This window comes from Medicago sativa, chromosome 4, assembly GCF_051527215.1.
Source record: "Medicago sativa cultivar Bolivia chromosome 4, Bolivia_mono, whole genome shotgun sequence".
In the NCBI taxonomy this organism is placed as follows: domain Eukaryota; kingdom Viridiplantae; phylum Streptophyta; class Magnoliopsida; order Fabales; family Fabaceae; genus Medicago; species Medicago sativa.
In genome coordinates this window covers 98387061-98405712 of record NC_140752.1, presented here as the reverse complement: position 1 = coordinate 98405712, position 18652 = coordinate 98387061, and the positions used below count along the sequence as shown (strand labels likewise).

The following is an 18652-nucleotide window of genomic DNA, read 5'->3' as shown; positions in this document are numbered from 1 at the left end:
TTGACTGCTGAAATAGTTCTATCAACATCCTTCACCAATACTTCATAGGACACCTACACAAGAGTAAACCGATAGATAACCTGAGGCGTGACGAAGTCACTGTCCTTAAGGATTTATCCGCCTCATAAGCGAATATCCTCCCAGGATACAACATGTTCTTCTCTGACATGAATCATATCAGAGGCGACAGAACAGCTTAAATTTGTTAAACACAGGAATGATGTAACCCAGGAGAGAGCATTTTTATGTAGGTAGTGCATAAGTTTTCATCTCTATGAAAAAATGGTGTTCCAATTGTTTTAGCTTGGTTCAGTATATAATCATACGAGGGGGGCTTTTTCTATATCTTCATGTCTAACAAAAACCGTCCTTTATCATAAATAAAAACAACATTAATGCCAATTAAAATTGACGGTTATAAAAAATTGGAATTAAAACATAGGAATAAGACCAAGTCAAACCTTATAATTAAAATATGATAATAATTTTCTTATCAAAATATTTTTCTATATTTCTCAATTAAAATAAGGGACAAAAAATATTTGAAACTTTTGAAATATACTCAAAATTTACAACATTAACAGAAAAGTGATTAAATAATCTGTCAGTTGATGGTAGTGACCTTGCTTCTGATATTGCTTTGCATCTGAAAATTTGAGAAATGTTAGAAAACAATAGTCACTGTCCCTTTTTTTAGTCTCTATTGTGTTTTTTTTATCTATGTAGTTGTACCAATGTGTAATTTGATCCTTTTAGTTTTAATTGTTTAAATTTAGTCCTCGTACCTTTTCAATAAAGCAAATTTAGGACCAAAAACTGTCATATACTGGAACAGGCTCAATAAAAGAAAAAAAAAAAAAAAAGAAATTGCTTCCACTTAATCCATGGAATAGTTTCAAAACAACTGTGTGTGAATTTTCATGGTTAAGTTCATTTTCACACTACTCAAGAACGTTGAAGTGTCTCACAAACTTGAACAAGCATAAGTGTTTCAGCATCTGAAGAGAGTAATAAGCATAGTTGGTGCAACTGATTATGTTATGAGCGGCTGCTCGTATTCACGCGTCCATATAAGAATCATAGGGCATCTCTATGTGGGTAGACTTTGGATATTAATCTTAGCTTGGAGTAATCTTGGGAAACACTTTGGGGTGGGAAGTGAGGAATTCATGTAAACTCTCTACATGTCATAGTGGATTCATTGTTGCTCTTTCTCCGGTGGAGTATGTCTTTAAAGCTGAACCACGTAAATTTTTTGTGTTCATCTTATTCACCTGTCTTTGTTTTTTCTTTTTGCATTAATGTTTTAATTTTTTTTTTTCTGATTTTCTTAAAGCATCTGGTTTTGGTTTTGGTTTTGGTTGTGGTTTGTGCATCTGCAGGTTTATCATGTTTTGTTTCAGACCATTTCTTCTACAACAAATAACAGGTTAGAATATATTTTCCTAAGTTAGAGTTTGAGAGATGTCAGTATTGGAGGAATGCAACAAAATCAATCCTTCTACTGGCAGGATACAGTAACTGAGAATTTTTTGATTCATACTACCACTTCATAGAGAGTAATAACTTAATTCCTTATTAAATGTTAATGAAACAGTGACCTCTACAACTGAAATAACATCTATGATTATGAAGTGGCCACCAGGTATTTCAAACACATTGTTCACAAACCATTATCAATGTATAATTATACTCAACAGGAAAATTACATTTTTATTTAGGAAGATCAATTCCATCTATTCTGTTTCCTTTTGTGTGTTTTAATAGACTCCAATATTTTTTTTCATAGAAACACTATGCCTTATTCAAAGTGAGGATTCAAGTATTAGTCTGAGTAAAAGTTTTGGTTGTATTAACCTGTCATTAGTCATGTTAGAGAAAAACGTGCTTCTATATCTTAAATCTAACAAGCTTTTAGCCAAAAAAAAAAAAAAAAAACTATTACGACATATCATTTGAAGTGCAGACCTATCCTTATTCTCATTTGCATACTCTTAAAAAGATTAGTTTCCATAGTTCATCACAAACTATAGTTACCTAACCTCAATTATATGATTCAATTGGCGTGAGGGCAAGTCAATTCCCAGTGTTGGCTATTCTTGTGACTCAAGTGTGATTTCATTCTTAGAGGAGTGGAAATTGATTCTAGAGGTATGAAATCGATTTTGACATGTTTAGATAGTCTCTAACTACAAATTATTTTGTTGGGAAGACCTAGAGAGCGTCGAGAGTAACAACTAGCCAAAGCTCGACCACAAGAGAATGAGTCGCACATCTCCACTCAAAACATTAAAACATTATGTGTCATCTCTCTTATGTATCAAATATTTAGTCCATTCATAGTCGTTGTGAGATTAATCACTCAAACTTGAACCTTATGATATCTCCTTCAAGCATGAGTTTCCCACATAATTTTGATAGTTTTAAGTGTATTGGATCCAACAAATATCACATATTATATTTATGGTTAACCCCTCAAATTTGGGTAAGGTCTAAAAATAACCTTTGTAAAAATAAAAAATACAGATTTCACTCCTGTAATTTTGAATTCTTCATATTTTATCTTTATCATGTTGAAAAAATATTTGAGCAAAGTATGAAAATTGTCCTTGTAAAGGATTAAAATGTCTGAAAGTAACCACGGTAAAGAGTTAAAATATAAGAAATCCAAAATTATAGGGCTAGAATCTGTGTTTTTATTTTTATAGGGCTATTTCATATCTCACCCAAGTTACAAGGGTTATTTGATGTGTTAACTCAATATTTATATTCTCAAAACTTTGGTGATAAAAAAGATGGAGAGGGTTAGAAAGAAGAGGGTCTTGACCCCTATAATTGAACCAAACACTAGGGACTTTGTATGATCAGTCTCATACCTACAATGTATGAGTTAAATGTTGAATATACAAGAGACATAATTCTTATATCCAAATATCCAATGTCATAAGATGTTGGATGGAGATATGACGTCTCCCACTTTTGTGATCTTAAAACATTAACTCTCCAACATATTTCGACTCCAGCATTGATTTGCTATTTTTATATTAGTAATTAGTAATTGATGATCAGTGTATAATTGTGGCGTGTGAGGTAGTTAGCTAATTATTAGAAACCTTAGTTTGTGGAAAACAAAAAGCTATTATATCGTTTACCTTCAAGACAACAAGTGTATGAAAGATATTGTGTTCTGAATCAGAAACTTTGTTCTTTTTATCTTGTTGTCTATCTGTTCCCTTTCTCTTCTTAATCATTTAACAACAATCTTAAAATTAATTTTTGTCATTGCAAATGCAAACACACACTTGGCAACATAAAGGGTTACATTGTTATCAAAGTATTACCAGTCAAGAGTCACAAGCAATCAAATAGGGACTTATCCGGGGGGGGGGGGGGGGGGGGGGGGATGAATCTGAAGGCGTAATCTAAACAACCCATCATAGTTGAACAGATTAAAGTAAGAGTAATGATATTTTGATATCCATTTGATGACAACTTTGTTGACAACCTTGTTTTTCTCACTTCTTATTGGTCAAAAACAATGGAGAGAGAAAAAGAAAGAGAGAGGATAACAACATCATGTGAGTATGAGAGAGAAAGTTGTCCAAAAGTTGTCAAAAAGTGGTTGTCAAAATATCATTTCTATTGAAGTAACAAGATCAAATAAGCATGTCACGTGGCACAAATAAATCATAAAAAATACACAACTCTACTGCCCACAAAATCAAGGCAGATCTTATCCGTGAACCAAGTCTAGCTCACTAATATAATATGTGTAACAAAAATAAAATAAAACTTAGCAGGCTATGTGGATTAAATTGGCAGCATTAACTAATATAATCCATAGAAATGTCACTACTACCACTAAATAAAACAGTAGCTATCATCATGGAGATGATGAAGGAATATTTGTGTACTTAGAAATACTTGCAGCCAAAGTACCACAGACAAGAGGTTTTGGGGTAGGAATTCTAAGACAATTCAAATTACCACCAGGGATCACTGAACACTCAAGTTGAGGTTTCTGCATATTCCTACCAGGAATGCAATTATCTGAGAAATCAAAACCAATATTGAAAAGCCTTGAACATTCTTGACTAAACCCAGAAAAGAAATTATAAGCAACAGTTAGATTCAGCAAGCTTTTCAAAGAACATATCACATCAGATATATCACCAGAAAGATTGTTATGTGCCAAGTTAAGAACTTCAATATCCTGCAAACATGATATTGTATCTGGCAAATGACCCACAAGTGAATTGAAACTCACATCAAGAACCTGCATTTCTGTGAATATACCAACACCTTGAGGTATACAACCTGTTAACTGGTTATTAAGAAAAAGAATCTCTTTTAGTTTTGGACTCATGAAACCAAAGCTTGCTGGAATGTTTCCACTCAACATGTTGTTAGCTAAGTTGATGACCGATGCAGGTGAGTTACCAAAGCTTTGAGGTATTTCACCACTAAATTGATTGTTGTTGAGAAATATTGCATCAAGTTTCTTGTTGAAAAGCTCTTCAGGAAGTGACCCTTTGAAGTTGTTGAATCTAAGGTCCAAGTAAATTAAACTTGGCATGTTTAAAGTAACTATAGGGAAAGAACCAGAAAGTTGGTTGTTACTAAGGTCTAGTTCTTGAAGAAAGGTGAAGTCTTTGAATGTTTCAGGAACTGTACCTGAAAATCTATTAGTGTTGAGGTGGAGAAGTGTTATATCAGACAGTAAAGAGAGTTCTTTAACAAGTGTTCCTTGGAGATTTGCATGGTTGAGATCTATTCCTGCAACAAAAGGAGCATTACTAGTAGTGTCACAAAAGATTCCTTTATAAGAACAAACATTAGGACCAACCCATGTGTCTAAAATCTTTAAAGGGTCATCAGTGATTGCTGATTTCCAAGCTTGAAGAGCTTTGTAAGCATTGTTTAGATTTGACATAGATGATCCTGAAGATCCTGGGATGTTAGGACCATCATTGCCATTGCCAATGCCAATGCCAACACCAATGCCTATACCAATGGAAGCTTTTGCTGCATTTGGGAGGAGGAGAAGAAGGAGGTGGAGAAAAGACAGAATCATGGTCTTCTCCATTTTGGGATATGTAGATACAGAATGCTTCTATGGTTGTTTTGTTTTAGCAAAGTTTATTTCTTTTTTAAGGGTTTGAGTAAAGGTTGTTCAATCACTTGCTGGAAGACAGACACATAGTCACAGAGTGATGGATTGATGGGGCCAATTGGTTTTTAAAAGTGTCATGTTTTCTCATTTGTCACTTTCTCTTTGGTTTATGTAATGTTAATGCCTTTGATTCTACGCTTTGTGCTAACTTTTTTAGCACACAAGATGTTGACTTCTGATGATTTAGATTTGTAAAGTTAAATTATTATTGAATGAGTTCAGTGTTTATTACAGATTAGATTATGCAATGTTAATGCCTTAGATTATTAATTGAAAGTTTGAGTCGGTATTAAAGCAATTAAGTCAATTTTCATGTTTTTTAATATATTTTAAACTATAAAATACAAGTAATTATTTGTCTTTTCTGTTATAGAAAAAGTAGCTGCGATAAGCTTTCTTTTTATCGCTGAATAGCTGTGATAAGCTGTTGTGCATAAGAAACCATTAATGTTACTGCTAAGCTTTTCCTATATAAATCAAAGATACTACAGATGGTAAATATTCAATGCATAAACCAACAATGATTTGGTTAGGCGGAAAGAGCTAAAAATTCTTAACATGTACGTTTGATGAAGGGAATTTATAGAAAATAAACCAATATTTAGGTAGAGTTGCTGCAAGGGACTATAGATAGAATAGCCTTTTACTACAAAAAAAAGAAAGATATACTAATAGCTTCGTTGCTTTTCACGTCGGCAGAAATAAACAATGGATGCTATAGTATAGACAATGGTGAAGGTTGTGGATGCTATATGATCATGTAGACAATAGTGCAGGGACTCAAGAATCATAGACTTTCTTATATATTTATATAGTAGTATGTTAGCCTTTGTAGCTTTTCAAGTCGGCCGAAAGAAAAAGGCTTAATAGCAGTTTTGGCCCCTTATGTTTACAGAAGTTGCGATTTTGGCCCCCTAACTAAAATAATTCGATTTTGACCCCCTAAGTTTTGCTCCCTTTGCACTTTTGGCCCCCTAGGCCAATTTTGACTAAGTCAATGCTGACGTGGCACCACCTGTGTAAATTTTTTTATTTTTTATTTATATTTTTTTAATTAAAAAATTTTAAAAAAAGTATTTTTTTTTATTTTTTAACTAAAATAAAAAAAAGTATTTTTTTAATTAAAAAAATTTAAAAAAGTATTTTTTTTAATAATTATATAAAAAAAAAATTACACACGTGGCGCCACGTCAACATTGACTTAGTCAAAATTGGCCTAGGGGGCCAAAAGTGCAAAGGGGACAAAACATAATGGGCCAAAATCAAATTATTTTAATTAGGGTGCCAAAATCGCAACTTCTTGAAACATAGGGAGCCAAAACTACTATTAAGCCAAAGAAAAAAAAATCTTAGATAGACTGGTGAGGCTGTATGCATGCAGTGGTGTCCATAGTATTCTTCTTGTACACAAATTTTGACACCAACATCGCATTATTATCCTGATTTTGACACCAATATCTATATTAAACTTACTATTTCATATACACTGTTTCGTATATATATATGGTGTCCAATTTTTTATGTCAAGACATGATTGCTCATTTGATATTGTAAAGTGTGTTTAATAATTTTGATTAGAGTTACTTCTAGTTAATGTTTGAATAAAATAAGCATTGTTGTGTCATTATCAATTAATCTGTTTTTTGCGCATAGTTTACCATTGAAAGGGACACAAAAGATTTGACTGCAGCGACAGGGGCACATTGTTATTTTCTAGTCTCCTTTGATTTGTAGACTGTAGTTTGTACAACACAATAGCAGTATTTGTTTAAGAGCATGTACCTTAATTGATGCACATGGGTTAGTTTTTTTTTTTTTTTTTAAGAATGCACATGGGTTAGTTGGAAAATTGAATCCTTCAAATTTCCACCCAGCAATAACAATATAATTCAAGTTTGCGATAAATGCTTGCCAGATGGTAGCTACAAATACAACCTTGTGAAAAGTTTTAAGTAGATTTAAATTTAACTTCTAAAATAATTGAAATAGTTTGACCAACATGTACACCTTAATGGGTAATGTAAAGTTGGGTTTGGTGGTTCGTGGCTAGGGTGGGGCAAAGGAGGTCGAGAGTTGGATCTCCACTCCTAATACATAATAACACTAATAAGAACATTGGTCGTTAAAGGAAAAATAAAATAAAGGATAATGTTTCATGAACACTCTTTTATCCATACACACATTGTACCACCTCCATGTAAGAGCGTGTGAGACACAAAATGTGAGTTTTTTGTGTGTGGGGACTGCATGGACACATGTCACAATTTGTATATGGGTGTACAAGTGGTACATGCCACCTAAAGTGATCTATGTATCACTACCCTAAAATAAAACATGTGGGCATTCATTAAAAACGTCATTGAAAAAGTAGGGACGTAATATAATTCGGCGCCAGTGTCTATTATTACTTCCTAGCACTTTGGCCTGGACCGTCATCCCATTCCTAAGGGCATAGGAGCCCTCCAAAAAAGGCTCTAAGCCCTCCAGAGAGACCTGGGCGCCCTCTGGAAAGGCCTGGTCGCCCTCCAGAAGGATCCCTGAGCCCTGGCGCGCCCCCTGAAGGGCGCCGCCTCATTGAACTTCTAGAAGCCTCTAGAAACCGCCCAAAAGCCCCAAAAAATACACAAATACCCCTGTTACTTGGAAACCAAGCAACCGAAGCCCAAGCTCATAGCAGGCTATAAATACCACTCTTGAGAGCATTCTCAAGGCATCTAATCATCAGTCTAAAACCCTAGTATACGATTCTTAGCCCTAGAATCCTTACCGTACTTTTGCAAGTACAGTTGGCGCCGTCTGTGGGAAACAGGTAAAACTAACCTCGACCACGTTTCTGGATCGCAAATCGTGATTCAGAAACCCTCAAACTAGACCTCTGAGTCGTAAAACTCCTTTGCGATTCAGAAACCCTAACCCCTCTCGACCAACCTAAATCGCACCTCACGTACGATTTAGAGAAAAGCCTCTCATCATGGCAACAGCCGAAGAATTGGAATCCATGCGAACCCAACTCGCTCAGCTAAAGGGTCACAACGATGCCCTTCAGGCCTCAATGGAGACCATGCAACAAAAGCAACTGGAGGAAAAAGAAGAATCACACCATGGCGAGCTAGATGACCCCGAACCACAACCATTATCCACTGAAATTTGGGACGCACCAGTTCCAGAGGGCTTCAAGCCGCCCCACCTATCCACCTTCGACGGAAAGAACGACCCCATGGAGCATGTCACGGCCTTCAATACTCGCATGGCGGTTGTCGGGGCTCCCGATTCTCTGAAGTGCAAATTGCTAGCAAGTACTTTCACTGACGCCGCCTTACGCTGGTACATGAATCTCCCACGGTTCTCCATCCTCAGCTACCAGGACATGACCAGAAAACTCATACAACAGTTCTCCGCCAGTCGACATCGCAAGGTCCCAGCAACTAGCCTTTTCAATGTACGACAAGGGCATAACGAATCCCTCAGAGACTACCTGGCTAGGTTCAACGATACAACCATCAAGGTAATCAACCCCAACCAGGAAGTGTTCGTAGGAGCTTTCCAAAACGGACTAAGGGCAGGACAGTTCAACGAGTCTCTAGCCCAGAAACCTGCGGATTCCATGGAAGAGGTTATAGCCAGGGCAGAATGCTACATCAAGGGCGAGGAGAGCAACGCAGAAAAGAAATCCAGAGACGCCAAGGAGCGCGCAAACAATCCAGAACGGCGACCTTATCAACCAGCAGCTGGCAGAGATCGCGCCCCCTACAGAAGGCCGGAGAGGCGACCGTTCAATCCGTATTCTCAAAGGGACTTCACGCCCTTAAATACTCGACCAGAGCGTATCATGAAAGAGGTCTTGGAGGCAAGGCTGATCCCAGAGCCCATGCCAGCTCGCAGCCCCGTCATGGGAAGGGATGAAGACAAATGGTGCAAATATCATAAAGTACGAGGACACGACACAGACTCATGCATTCATCTTCGCCAAGAAATCGAGCGACTAATACAAAGTGGGAAGCTAAGAGGGTATGTCAGGGACAGAAGGGGCGAGAATAAACAAAAAACGGATCATAAAAAGGAGGAAGTGAATGACGGAAAAAGACACGCCATAAACACTATTTCAGGCGGCTTCGCCGGAGGAGGGGAGTCAAGTTCGTCGCGAAAGAAATATGTAAGACAGGTAATGTTGTGCCAGGAATATGAAGAGACGGATCAGAAGCACGAACCAGAGGTATCCTTCGCGCCCAAAGATTTTCGAGACGTGGTACCCCACGACGACGACCCCATGGTCGTCACTTTACAAATCTTCAAGTGGGACGTAAAGCGGGTGTTGATAGACCCAGGAAGCTCTGCAGATATTCTTTACTTCGACACATTTGATCGAATGGGGCTAGACCCGGAGCAGCTGCAACCCTTCAGAGGAACTCTGGCGGGATTCACGGGCGAGCAGGTTCATGTGAGAGGATACATCACCCTAAAGACAACTATCGGAAGCGGATCTCACGCCAAAACCATTCGAGTCAGGTACCTCGTCGTAAACTCGCCTAGCTCCTACAACATCATCATAGGTCGCCCTGCCTTCAACCTGTTGGGCGGATTCTTATCCACGAAGTACCTGGTAATGAAGTACCCTCTTGACTCTGGAAAGATTGGGACCATTCGGGGCGATCAGAAACTCGCCAGGGAGTGCTATCATAACAGTTTGCGTTTGCAAAAGACCAGAAAGAAGTCAAGTAGCGAAGTAACGCACGAAGTCAACATGATCGATCTGGACCCCAGAGAAGGCTTCCAGCAAGAACGCCTAGAACCCACTGAAGAATTAAAAGAAGTCTCCATCGGACCAGAAGCCCATCATACAACAAAGATTGGCACGTCGCTACCCCCTGAAGAGGAGGTCGCCCTGGTCAAGCTACTAAAGAAGAATCTGGATCTCTTCGCCTGGCATCCTTCAGAAATGCCGGGGATGGACCCCGACATTGCTTGCCACCACCTATCTATCAAGGCTGGCGTGAAACCGGTAGTACAGCGGAAAAGGAAGATGGGCGAGGAAAGAAGAAAGGCAGTTGATGAGGAAGTGAAAAAGCTAGTTGAAGCCCACTTTATCAGCGAAATAAAGTATCCCACGTGGTTAGCCAACACCGTCATTGTTAAGAAAGCAAATGGGAAGTGGCGAATGTGCGTGGACTACACTGATTTGAACATGGCATGCCCCAAAGATCCTTATCCTCTCCCTAACATTGACCACCTGATCGACAGCGCCTCAGGTTACAAAACTCTAAGCTTTATGGATGCCTATTCAGGTTACAATCAAATACGGATGGACCCTCTGGACGCTCCAAAAACGGCCTTTATGACCAGCACAAAGAATTATCACTATGAAGTCATGTCTTTTGGTCTAAAGAACGCAGGCGCCACCTTCCAGCGATCTATGGACACCGCGTTCTCCGCGCAGATAGGACGAAATCTGGAAGTATATATTGACGACCTAGTCGCAAAGACGAAGGAGGGATACAGTCACTCTGAAGATCTGGAGGAGATATTGAGCCAGGTTCGAAGATATAGGATTCGTCTGAATCCATCAAAATGTTCTTTCGGAGTGCAGGCGGGAAAATTCTTAGGTTTCCTCTTAACAAGACGAGGCATCGAAGCAAACCCTGACAAATGCCAGGCGATCATCAACATGAGAATCCCCACCAACATCAAGGAAGTACAACAACTCACAGGTAGGCTCGCCGCTCTTTCTCGTTTCTTGTCCTGCGCCGGCGACAAAGCCTTCTCTTTCTTCGCCTCCATTAAGAAAAAGGAGAGATTCGAGTGGACTCCAGAATACGAGGATGCTTTCCAGCAGATTAAAAAGTTCTTAGCTAGTCCGCCCATCCTTCAGCGGCCAAATCCGAACGCCATCCTTTTCCTATATCTGGCGATATCCGACAACGCCATGAGCACAGTCCTGGTAGAAGATTCAGCAACAGGAGAGAAGCCAATTTATTTCGTCAGCAGGGTACTCAAAGGAGCAGAGCTGCGATATCAGAAGATAGAACGTCTCGCCCTTGCTGTCGTCGTAACAGCAAGGAAGCTTCGCCCCTACTTCCAAAGTCACAAGATCGTCGTAAAATCAGATTACCCGATCAGGCAAGTACTGGGGAAACCTGATTTGGCCGGAAGAATGGTAGCCTGGTCCGTAGAGCTTTCGGAGTATGACGTTCAGTTCGTACCAAGGGGGAGCATCAAATCCCAAGTATTGGCAGATTTTGTAGTAGAGCTCGCCTCCCCAGTACAGGAACAACCTCCCTTCGTATGGCTCTTATCTGTAGATGGCTCATCCAACCTGAAAGGCAGTGGTGCAGGCGTTATCTTGGAAGGGCCGGACGACGTTCTCATCGAACAATCCCTCAGATTCGAATTCAAGGCAAGCAACAATCAGGCCGAGTATGAAGCTCTAATAGCTGGCATGACCTTAGCCCTAGAGATGGGCGCTGGAAATTTGCGAGCCAAGAGTGATTCCCAGCTCGTAACAAGTCAGATCACGGGCGACTATCAGACGAAAGACACACAGCTAGCCAAATACCTAACTAAGGTGCAGAGCCTCGCCAAGAAATTTAGCTTCTTCGAAGCCATTTATGTACCACGGGAGCAAAATTCCAGAGCGGATTTGTTGGCAAAACTCGCCAGTACCAAACGACCAGGCAACAACAGAACAGTTATCCAGGAAGTAGTTGCAACACCCAGTACGAAGGTGGACGAAGTACTTCAGGTCGTAGAGAACACATGAGGATGGATGGAACCATTGCTTAGATATTTGACAGGATCATTCACACCAACCGACGGCGAGGAAGAACAGACAATCAGGAGGCGAGCATCCAAATTCACTTTGGTCTCGGGGAAACTCTACAAAAGAGGCCGCACGACTCCATTGCTACGATGCCTAGGAGAAGACGAGACGCACTTGGTCCTTCTGGAAGTACACGAGGGCGTTTGCGGTAGCCATATAGGCGGGCGAGCCCTAGCCGCCAAACTCCTCCGCGCCGGCTACTATTGGCCCACCATGCTTCAGGATAGCTCGACTTTCGTAAAGAAATGTGACAAATGCCAAAGGTTCTCCGACAGGAAGCACGTCCCAGCTCAGGAGTTGACCTCTGTATACTCGCCATGGCCCTTCCACAAATGGGCAGTCGACATCGTTGGGCCCTTTCCTCTCGCCCCAGGGCAGCTTAAATTTCTCATAGTGGGAGTGGATTACTTCACCAAATGGATCGAGGCGGAAGCAGTCGCCAAGATAACTGCAGAAAGAGTAAAGAAATTCTATTGGAAGAAGATCATCTGCCGTTTCGGCCTACCTAAATGCATAGTGTCAGATAATGGAACTCAGTTTGCAAGCTCAACAGTGTTGGACTTCTGCAAGAACCTAGGGATACAGACAAAATTCGTCTCGGTAGTTCACCCGCAAGCCAATGGGCAAGCCGAATCGGCCAACAAAGTTATTCTAAGCGGAATCAAAAAGAAATTGGAAGTCGCCAAAAGTTTGTGGGCAGAACAACTCCATGAGGTATGAACAATTTTCAGAATCAATTTACTCTCGCCGCAACTTTCCAAAGTTTTAAATCTCTTTCAAGCTTCTATACTATATATAAACAAATGCATCGATCAAAATAAGTACAGGTACTATGGTCTTACCACACTACCCCTCATTCCACAACCAAGGAGACGCCGTTCACTATGGTTTATGGCACAGACGCCATGATACCTGTCGAAATCGACACCCCCACGTGGAGGCGAGATACGTTTTCAGAAGAAGGTATCTATCTCATTTCGCCAGGCGACTAACATTTTTTAGTGCAGGGAAATATTGCTATTGTAAATTTACGTGCTATTTTCCTTTAAAAAGCTAATGAAGTAGGTATGGCGGTAAGCATGGACGTCATTGACGAGGTCCGGGAGCAGGCACACATCAGGGAATTCGCAGCCAAGCAGAGAGCGGCTAGACGATACAACTCCAGAGTGACGCCCAGGAAGATGAAAGAGGGCGACTTAGTCCTCAAGCAAGTCGTCGCCCCAACCAGAATAGGCAAACTATTTCCAAACTGGGAAGGACCTTACAGAATCAGAGAAAAATACGCTCACGGGGCGTATAAGTTAGAAGAACTGAACGGAGACGCCGTACCTCGCACTTGGAATGTGGCCAATCTGCGTCACTACTATAGCTAGAATTCTTTTTCTTTTGCCTTTGAATTTTATTATGTACCAAATAAGGATGATGTAAGATCACCACTGAAACTCTTATATTTTAACTTTATCAATAATATAGGGTTAGGGTGGCACTCTTTTCCCCTGCAAGGGCAGGGGTTTTTAACGAGGCGCCCTTTTCCTTTTTCATATCTGTGATTCTATCCACATTTTTTATATCATACAAACAGAATTCGCTCCCTGACAGAAAAAAGATAAAGGATTCACAACGCCAACCTTGATAAAGGCTCTGGCTGCGTCGACGCATCAACTCGCCTCGCCTTCCATCAGAGTTGGAAGTGAAAAGTCTTCTCCCAGAGCGGGAAGCCCAAAGTCCTCCTTCAGAGTAGGAGGCGCCTTCCATCAGAGTTGGAAGTGAAAAGTCTTCCCCCAGAGCGGGAAGCCCAAAGTCCTCCTTCAGAGTAGGAGGCGCCTTCCATCAGAGTTGGAAGTGAAAAGTCTTCCCCCAGAGCGGGAAGCCCAAAGTCCTCCTTCAGAGTAGGAGGCGCCTTCCATCAGAGTTGGAAGTATAAATATCTTCCCTCAAAGTGGGAAGCAAAACCTTCCTTCAGAATAAGAGACGAAAGAATAAACGCCAGGCATCTTGACATTTTAGGGCGACGAAATGCACCAGATGAGTAACAGAGATTTAAATTTAAAAAGAGACGAAATCGCTGAAAACTCTCACTTTTGAAGAAACAACTCATAAAAACGCATTCAATGAAACCAAAGCAACATAGAAAATCGCAAAAATATTTAAACATTTGCAGAATATCAAGCCACAACAAGTAAGAGGTACCGCATCTGACATAAGCATATGTAAGCATTCAAGGTCACAAATCGCCGAGCAGATAAAAGTGTTTAAAAGGGCTCTCTAAGAAGCCGCCAATATCAAGTTACAGACCAAGAAACGTAATTTAAATAAAGAACAAATAAAAAAGCACAAGACTATTCATCGTCCACCAACTCGCCGTTCACAATGATCTTGAAGGGATCAAGCTCTTCAACTTTGGCCTCTGGGTTAAACAAAAGCACCTGATCTTTAGCACGCATAAAGTCATCCTCAAAATATATCGCCAGAGCCCGCCGTCCTTCATCTACCGCCAACTCTGACTTTTCTAGCGCCGCTTTCGCCGCGTCCCTCTCTGTCTCCGCGGCCTCCTTAGCCTGCTTCATTTCTTCTAAGGCGGACTCAGCGGCTGCTTTGTCTTTCAACGCATCCCTGAGACGGCTTTCTAGTCCAGAAGACTTATGTTTCCATTTCTCCACATCTTCCACAGCATCAGTGTGCTTCTTCTCCACCAAGTCATACTTCGTCTCCAAGCAGTGGCTCAACAGCATAGTTCTCAAAGCCGCCGTATGGATATCCGCCACCAGGTCGCTGCACTTCGCCTTCACGCCAGCTTCCACATCCATCTTCGTAAAGGGTACCTGTTCCTTCATATACCTGCAAGACCGTCAAACAATAAAGTCACTAAGGACCAAAGACCAAACAGCCAAAAGGAATCAACGCCTAAGAAAGACAAGAATACTAGTATACCGGCGAATGTCGAACCCAGAATGCCAGAAAGAATCCATCACGTCATCGTTCAGAGAAGTCCCTCCCATCTCTTTTCCTGAAGGAGGGCGACTGCTGCTGGGCTTAGATCCCCGACCCGTCCTCGCCTTCTTAGACGAAGGAGAGGCCGCCTGAGCAGAAGCATTCCCTCCACCAGCACTTTCTAAGTCGTCCACCTCGATCACACCAGAATCTCCTTTAACGGACTCCTTCCTCTTCAACCTCCTCAAGGAAACGCCCCCGGGACTGCTGGACACGTAGCCATCAGGGTTTTTACTTCTCTCCAACTCAGCCAAATACTTCCTCATCTCCGCGCCAGTAAGGGGCAACATTTCGCCTGCGCAGAGTAGAACAAACTCAGGTGAATAAATCAAATAAAGTAACAAAACCAAAACATATGCGAAACTTTTTGAAAGACACTCACGCAAATAGGCCGCCATGCGGACAGCGTCGCCCTCCCTATTTAACAGGTCATGAATATTTGTCAATGGAACCTTCTCCAAGAACTGAGTTAGCTCATGCTCATAGGGCGACATCTCATCCAAGTCATACCCTTTCACCGCCAGAGGGGCACTGGTCCACCGAAGAGGAAACTTTGGTTCGCCATTCACCAGAACTGAGGACGTCGAGCACCCAGGCAACCCCTGCACTCTAACAAAAGTATCCCGCCACTCCTTCTTAAAGTTACAAGCGTAAGTGGGAAAGAGCCTCTTTCCAGAATGAGCAGAGATAGCTATCCAAGTTCCTTTGTTAACATCTTTGGTACCATAAAATTGGAAAAAGGCGGCGACAGAAGGCTCTAGACCCAGCGACTTACATAGGATTTCAAAACCACGAATAAACGCCCAGCTATTAGGAAAAATCTGTGTGGGCGCCACGTTCAGAAACTTCAATACGTCCATCTCAAAAGGCGTAAAAGGAATTTTTACGCCGAATTCCTCTAAGACGGCGGTATAGACAAAGTAAGATTCGTCTCCCTCGCCCGCCATCTCTTGATCACACACGCGCTCGTCTGGGTCACAAGACAATAGCACCACATCCTCTTCCCGTCCGGTGGCCGAAATATCGAACTTACTTCGAAACGAATCCATAGCAGAAACATCAACATAGAGGGATTCTTCTAACAACACTTCTTCCGCAAATAAAGACATCCCTATTGACCTCGAAGGTATCCTTTTCCCCTCCACTGCGCGCGAAGCTCCCTGAAACGGACGAATTTCCCAGCACTCGTCCTCCTTAGCTGCCCCTGAAGTGGCAGACAGAAACACACAATCACTATCATGGCCCGAATTAGCACTTGACTCGCTCGAAAGGTCACTAAACAATTCTTCCCCGAATAACCCATCATAATAAGCGTCCCAATTAATAATCCCATCAGCACCAGTAGCGTGCCTCAGACACGCTTTCCTCAAGTTTTCCTTTTCAATTGGATCAATGGGTTGGACCAGTTTCCCCTCACCATCGCACTCCCTAATTAGAACCATCTCCTAAACCTAACGTTTTCGCTCTAAACGTAAAAATACAAAATGAGGGGAAAAAAGAAGGGATGAGAAGTCAATAAGTACCTGCGAAGGAGTTGAAGACGGATCTGCAGATGCTATCAACCGGCAAACAAAACGTGAAGAAGACCGAAGAGGAAAGCAGCAAGGAGCGTTGGACAAAATGAAAAGTGAAGAAATGAAAACCTAGAAATTCGTCTTTAAAGGAGAACAAAAGTCGCCTCGGGAAGCGTGTCAGGCATAGTTAAGATCAAGACACGTGGCGGTCATCAATGGTTAAAGGCATATCAAAGGTCCGTAAAAACCCCAAGAGCGCCTTAGGAAGCTCGCCATACGAGAGGAACATACGGGATCGCCTACTGGCGACCTTCTTCGAGCAGAACATACACCAAGCAAAGCCGAATCGCCAACCATCTCGCCTCGACCCAAGACTCGTGCTTGGGGGGCTGTAGGATACGGGCACAAAGAACATACACCTTCGGTTTCCGTCAAAGCATTCCTTGACAGACTCAGTACAACGCTCCAATTTCAGGACGCGTATATACCCTCGGGATCTCCGTGACATTTGTAAACCGCCCTGAAGAAATACTTCGAAATAGTCCGGCTGCATAACAGGATTTCATGAAACCATCATCACTTCGCCTTGTCCCAAGACTTGTGCTTGGGGGGCTGTGGACCGTCATCATATTCCTAAATAAATCAAATGATCCCAGAAAGACTCTTCGCATGTCATCATCACTTCGCCTTGTCCCAAGACTCGTGCTTGGGGGGCTGTGGACCGTCATCCCATTCCTAAGGGCATAGGAGCCCTCCAAAAAAGGCTCTAAGCCCTCCAGAGAGACCTGGGCGCCCTCTGGAAAGGCCTGGTCGCCCTCCAGAAGGATCCCTGAGCCCTGGCGCGCCCCCTGAAGGGCGCCGCCTCATTGAACTTCTAGAAGCCTCTAGAAACCGCCCAAAAGCCCCAAAAAATACACAAATACCCCTGTTACTTGGAAACCAAGCAACCGAAGCCCAAGCCCATAGCAGGCTATAAATACCACTCTTGAGAGCATTCTCAAGGCATCTAATCATCAGTCTAAAACCCTAGTATACGATTCTTAGCCCTAGAATCCTTACCGTACTTTTGCAAGTACATGGCCTAACTCTCTCTTATCCTAATTAAGTGTAGGAGTGTTTCATTTTCAAATAATTTGGTGTTTGAGGTGAAAATTTTGTGGAATTTTATGTTGAGCTAGAACATCCATAGTTAAAAGTTCTATTGGGATGCAATGTTCAATTTCTTTGCCTAAAATGATGGGAGAATGGTCAAGAAATCAATCATTAGAATGAATGAATTTGGTGTGAAAACAACGGTGAACAAGAGCGCACGCCATTTTGTCTACAAATGGAAAGCAGCTAAGTTCCATGACCAAGCATGGCTAAAGGAATGCAATATCCCTCTTTTACCCTTTCCAATTGTCCCTGTCCTACATAAATAGAATGTCTCATAATGTTGTTAAATTTGATAATGGTAGCCACCAAACGTGTTGCACGTTTTATAATGGTGATGCTACTCATCAACCACACCCAGTCACCCACTTATTTGTGTACTTTTTGAGAAATTGAATAATTCCTCCCCCAATCACGTCGAGGACGATACACTTTAGAAAATAGGTCTAGTCTAATTCAACCTATATAATAAAACCATCTTGGGATTGGATTATCTCCCATCTCTTGGTCAATTAACAAAAAAGGAATGAGAGGATCTCGGTAAGAGAAAGGAAATGCTTAATGGTTTAGATGCTCTCACAGTCATAGAAGAAAACTATAGAGATTTTCACATGAGGAAATCCACACCCTACCAGCATCTAAGATGAGAGAAATATTTCATTTTATATGAAAATCTTATCAATAAGTAGTTACATAATATGAAAATCTTATCAATGAGTAGTTACATGAATGTCTATTCGGTAATTAATGGAGTTTGGTTCCTTAATTATGATGAAATTAATCATTTTACCTCTCAACTTATGTAACCAGGGATGAGTATCTCACTTGGTTGAGTTAAGGGATTAAAGAAGTTTAAAGTCTAGAGTTCAAATCTGGTCAGATGAAAAAATCATAACATAACAATTAACATTAAAAAAAAAGTTTAAACTAACACAACTTTGTCCCTCAACTGTACACCAAAAAAAACTTTATCCCTCAGCTTTTTTTTTAGGGAATGTTGTCCCTCAA

At 41.3% G+C, this 18652-nt stretch overlaps 1 protein-coding gene and 1 pseudogene across 2 annotated transcripts; one reads left to right on the top strand and one right to left on the bottom strand.

Moving 5' to 3' along the window:
- Nucleotides 1-3410: 3410 nt before the first annotated feature.
- LOC146934467 (leucine-rich repeat extensin-like protein 6 pseudogene) lies at nt 3411-5256 on the bottom strand (annotated as a pseudogene). Its single transcript, XR_015007773.1, has one exon. The product of XR_015007773.1 is annotated as a leucine-rich repeat extensin-like protein 6 pseudogene (transcript).
- A 2888-nt stretch (nt 5257-8144) lies between these two features.
- LOC146934466 (uncharacterized) lies at nt 8145-11927 on the top strand. The gene has a single exon (XM_085707918.1). The coding sequence runs from the start codon at nt 8145-8147 to the stop codon at nt 11925-11927; it is 3783 nt and encodes a 1260-aa protein (XP_085564044.1).
- The last annotated feature ends 6725 nt before the right edge of the window (nt 11928-18652 follow it).

Coding starts and splice junctions, on each gene's coding strand:
- LOC146934466 (XM_085707918.1), top strand. CDS start 8,145: ATGGCAACAGCCGAAGAATTGGAATCCATGCGAACCCAACTCGCTCAG.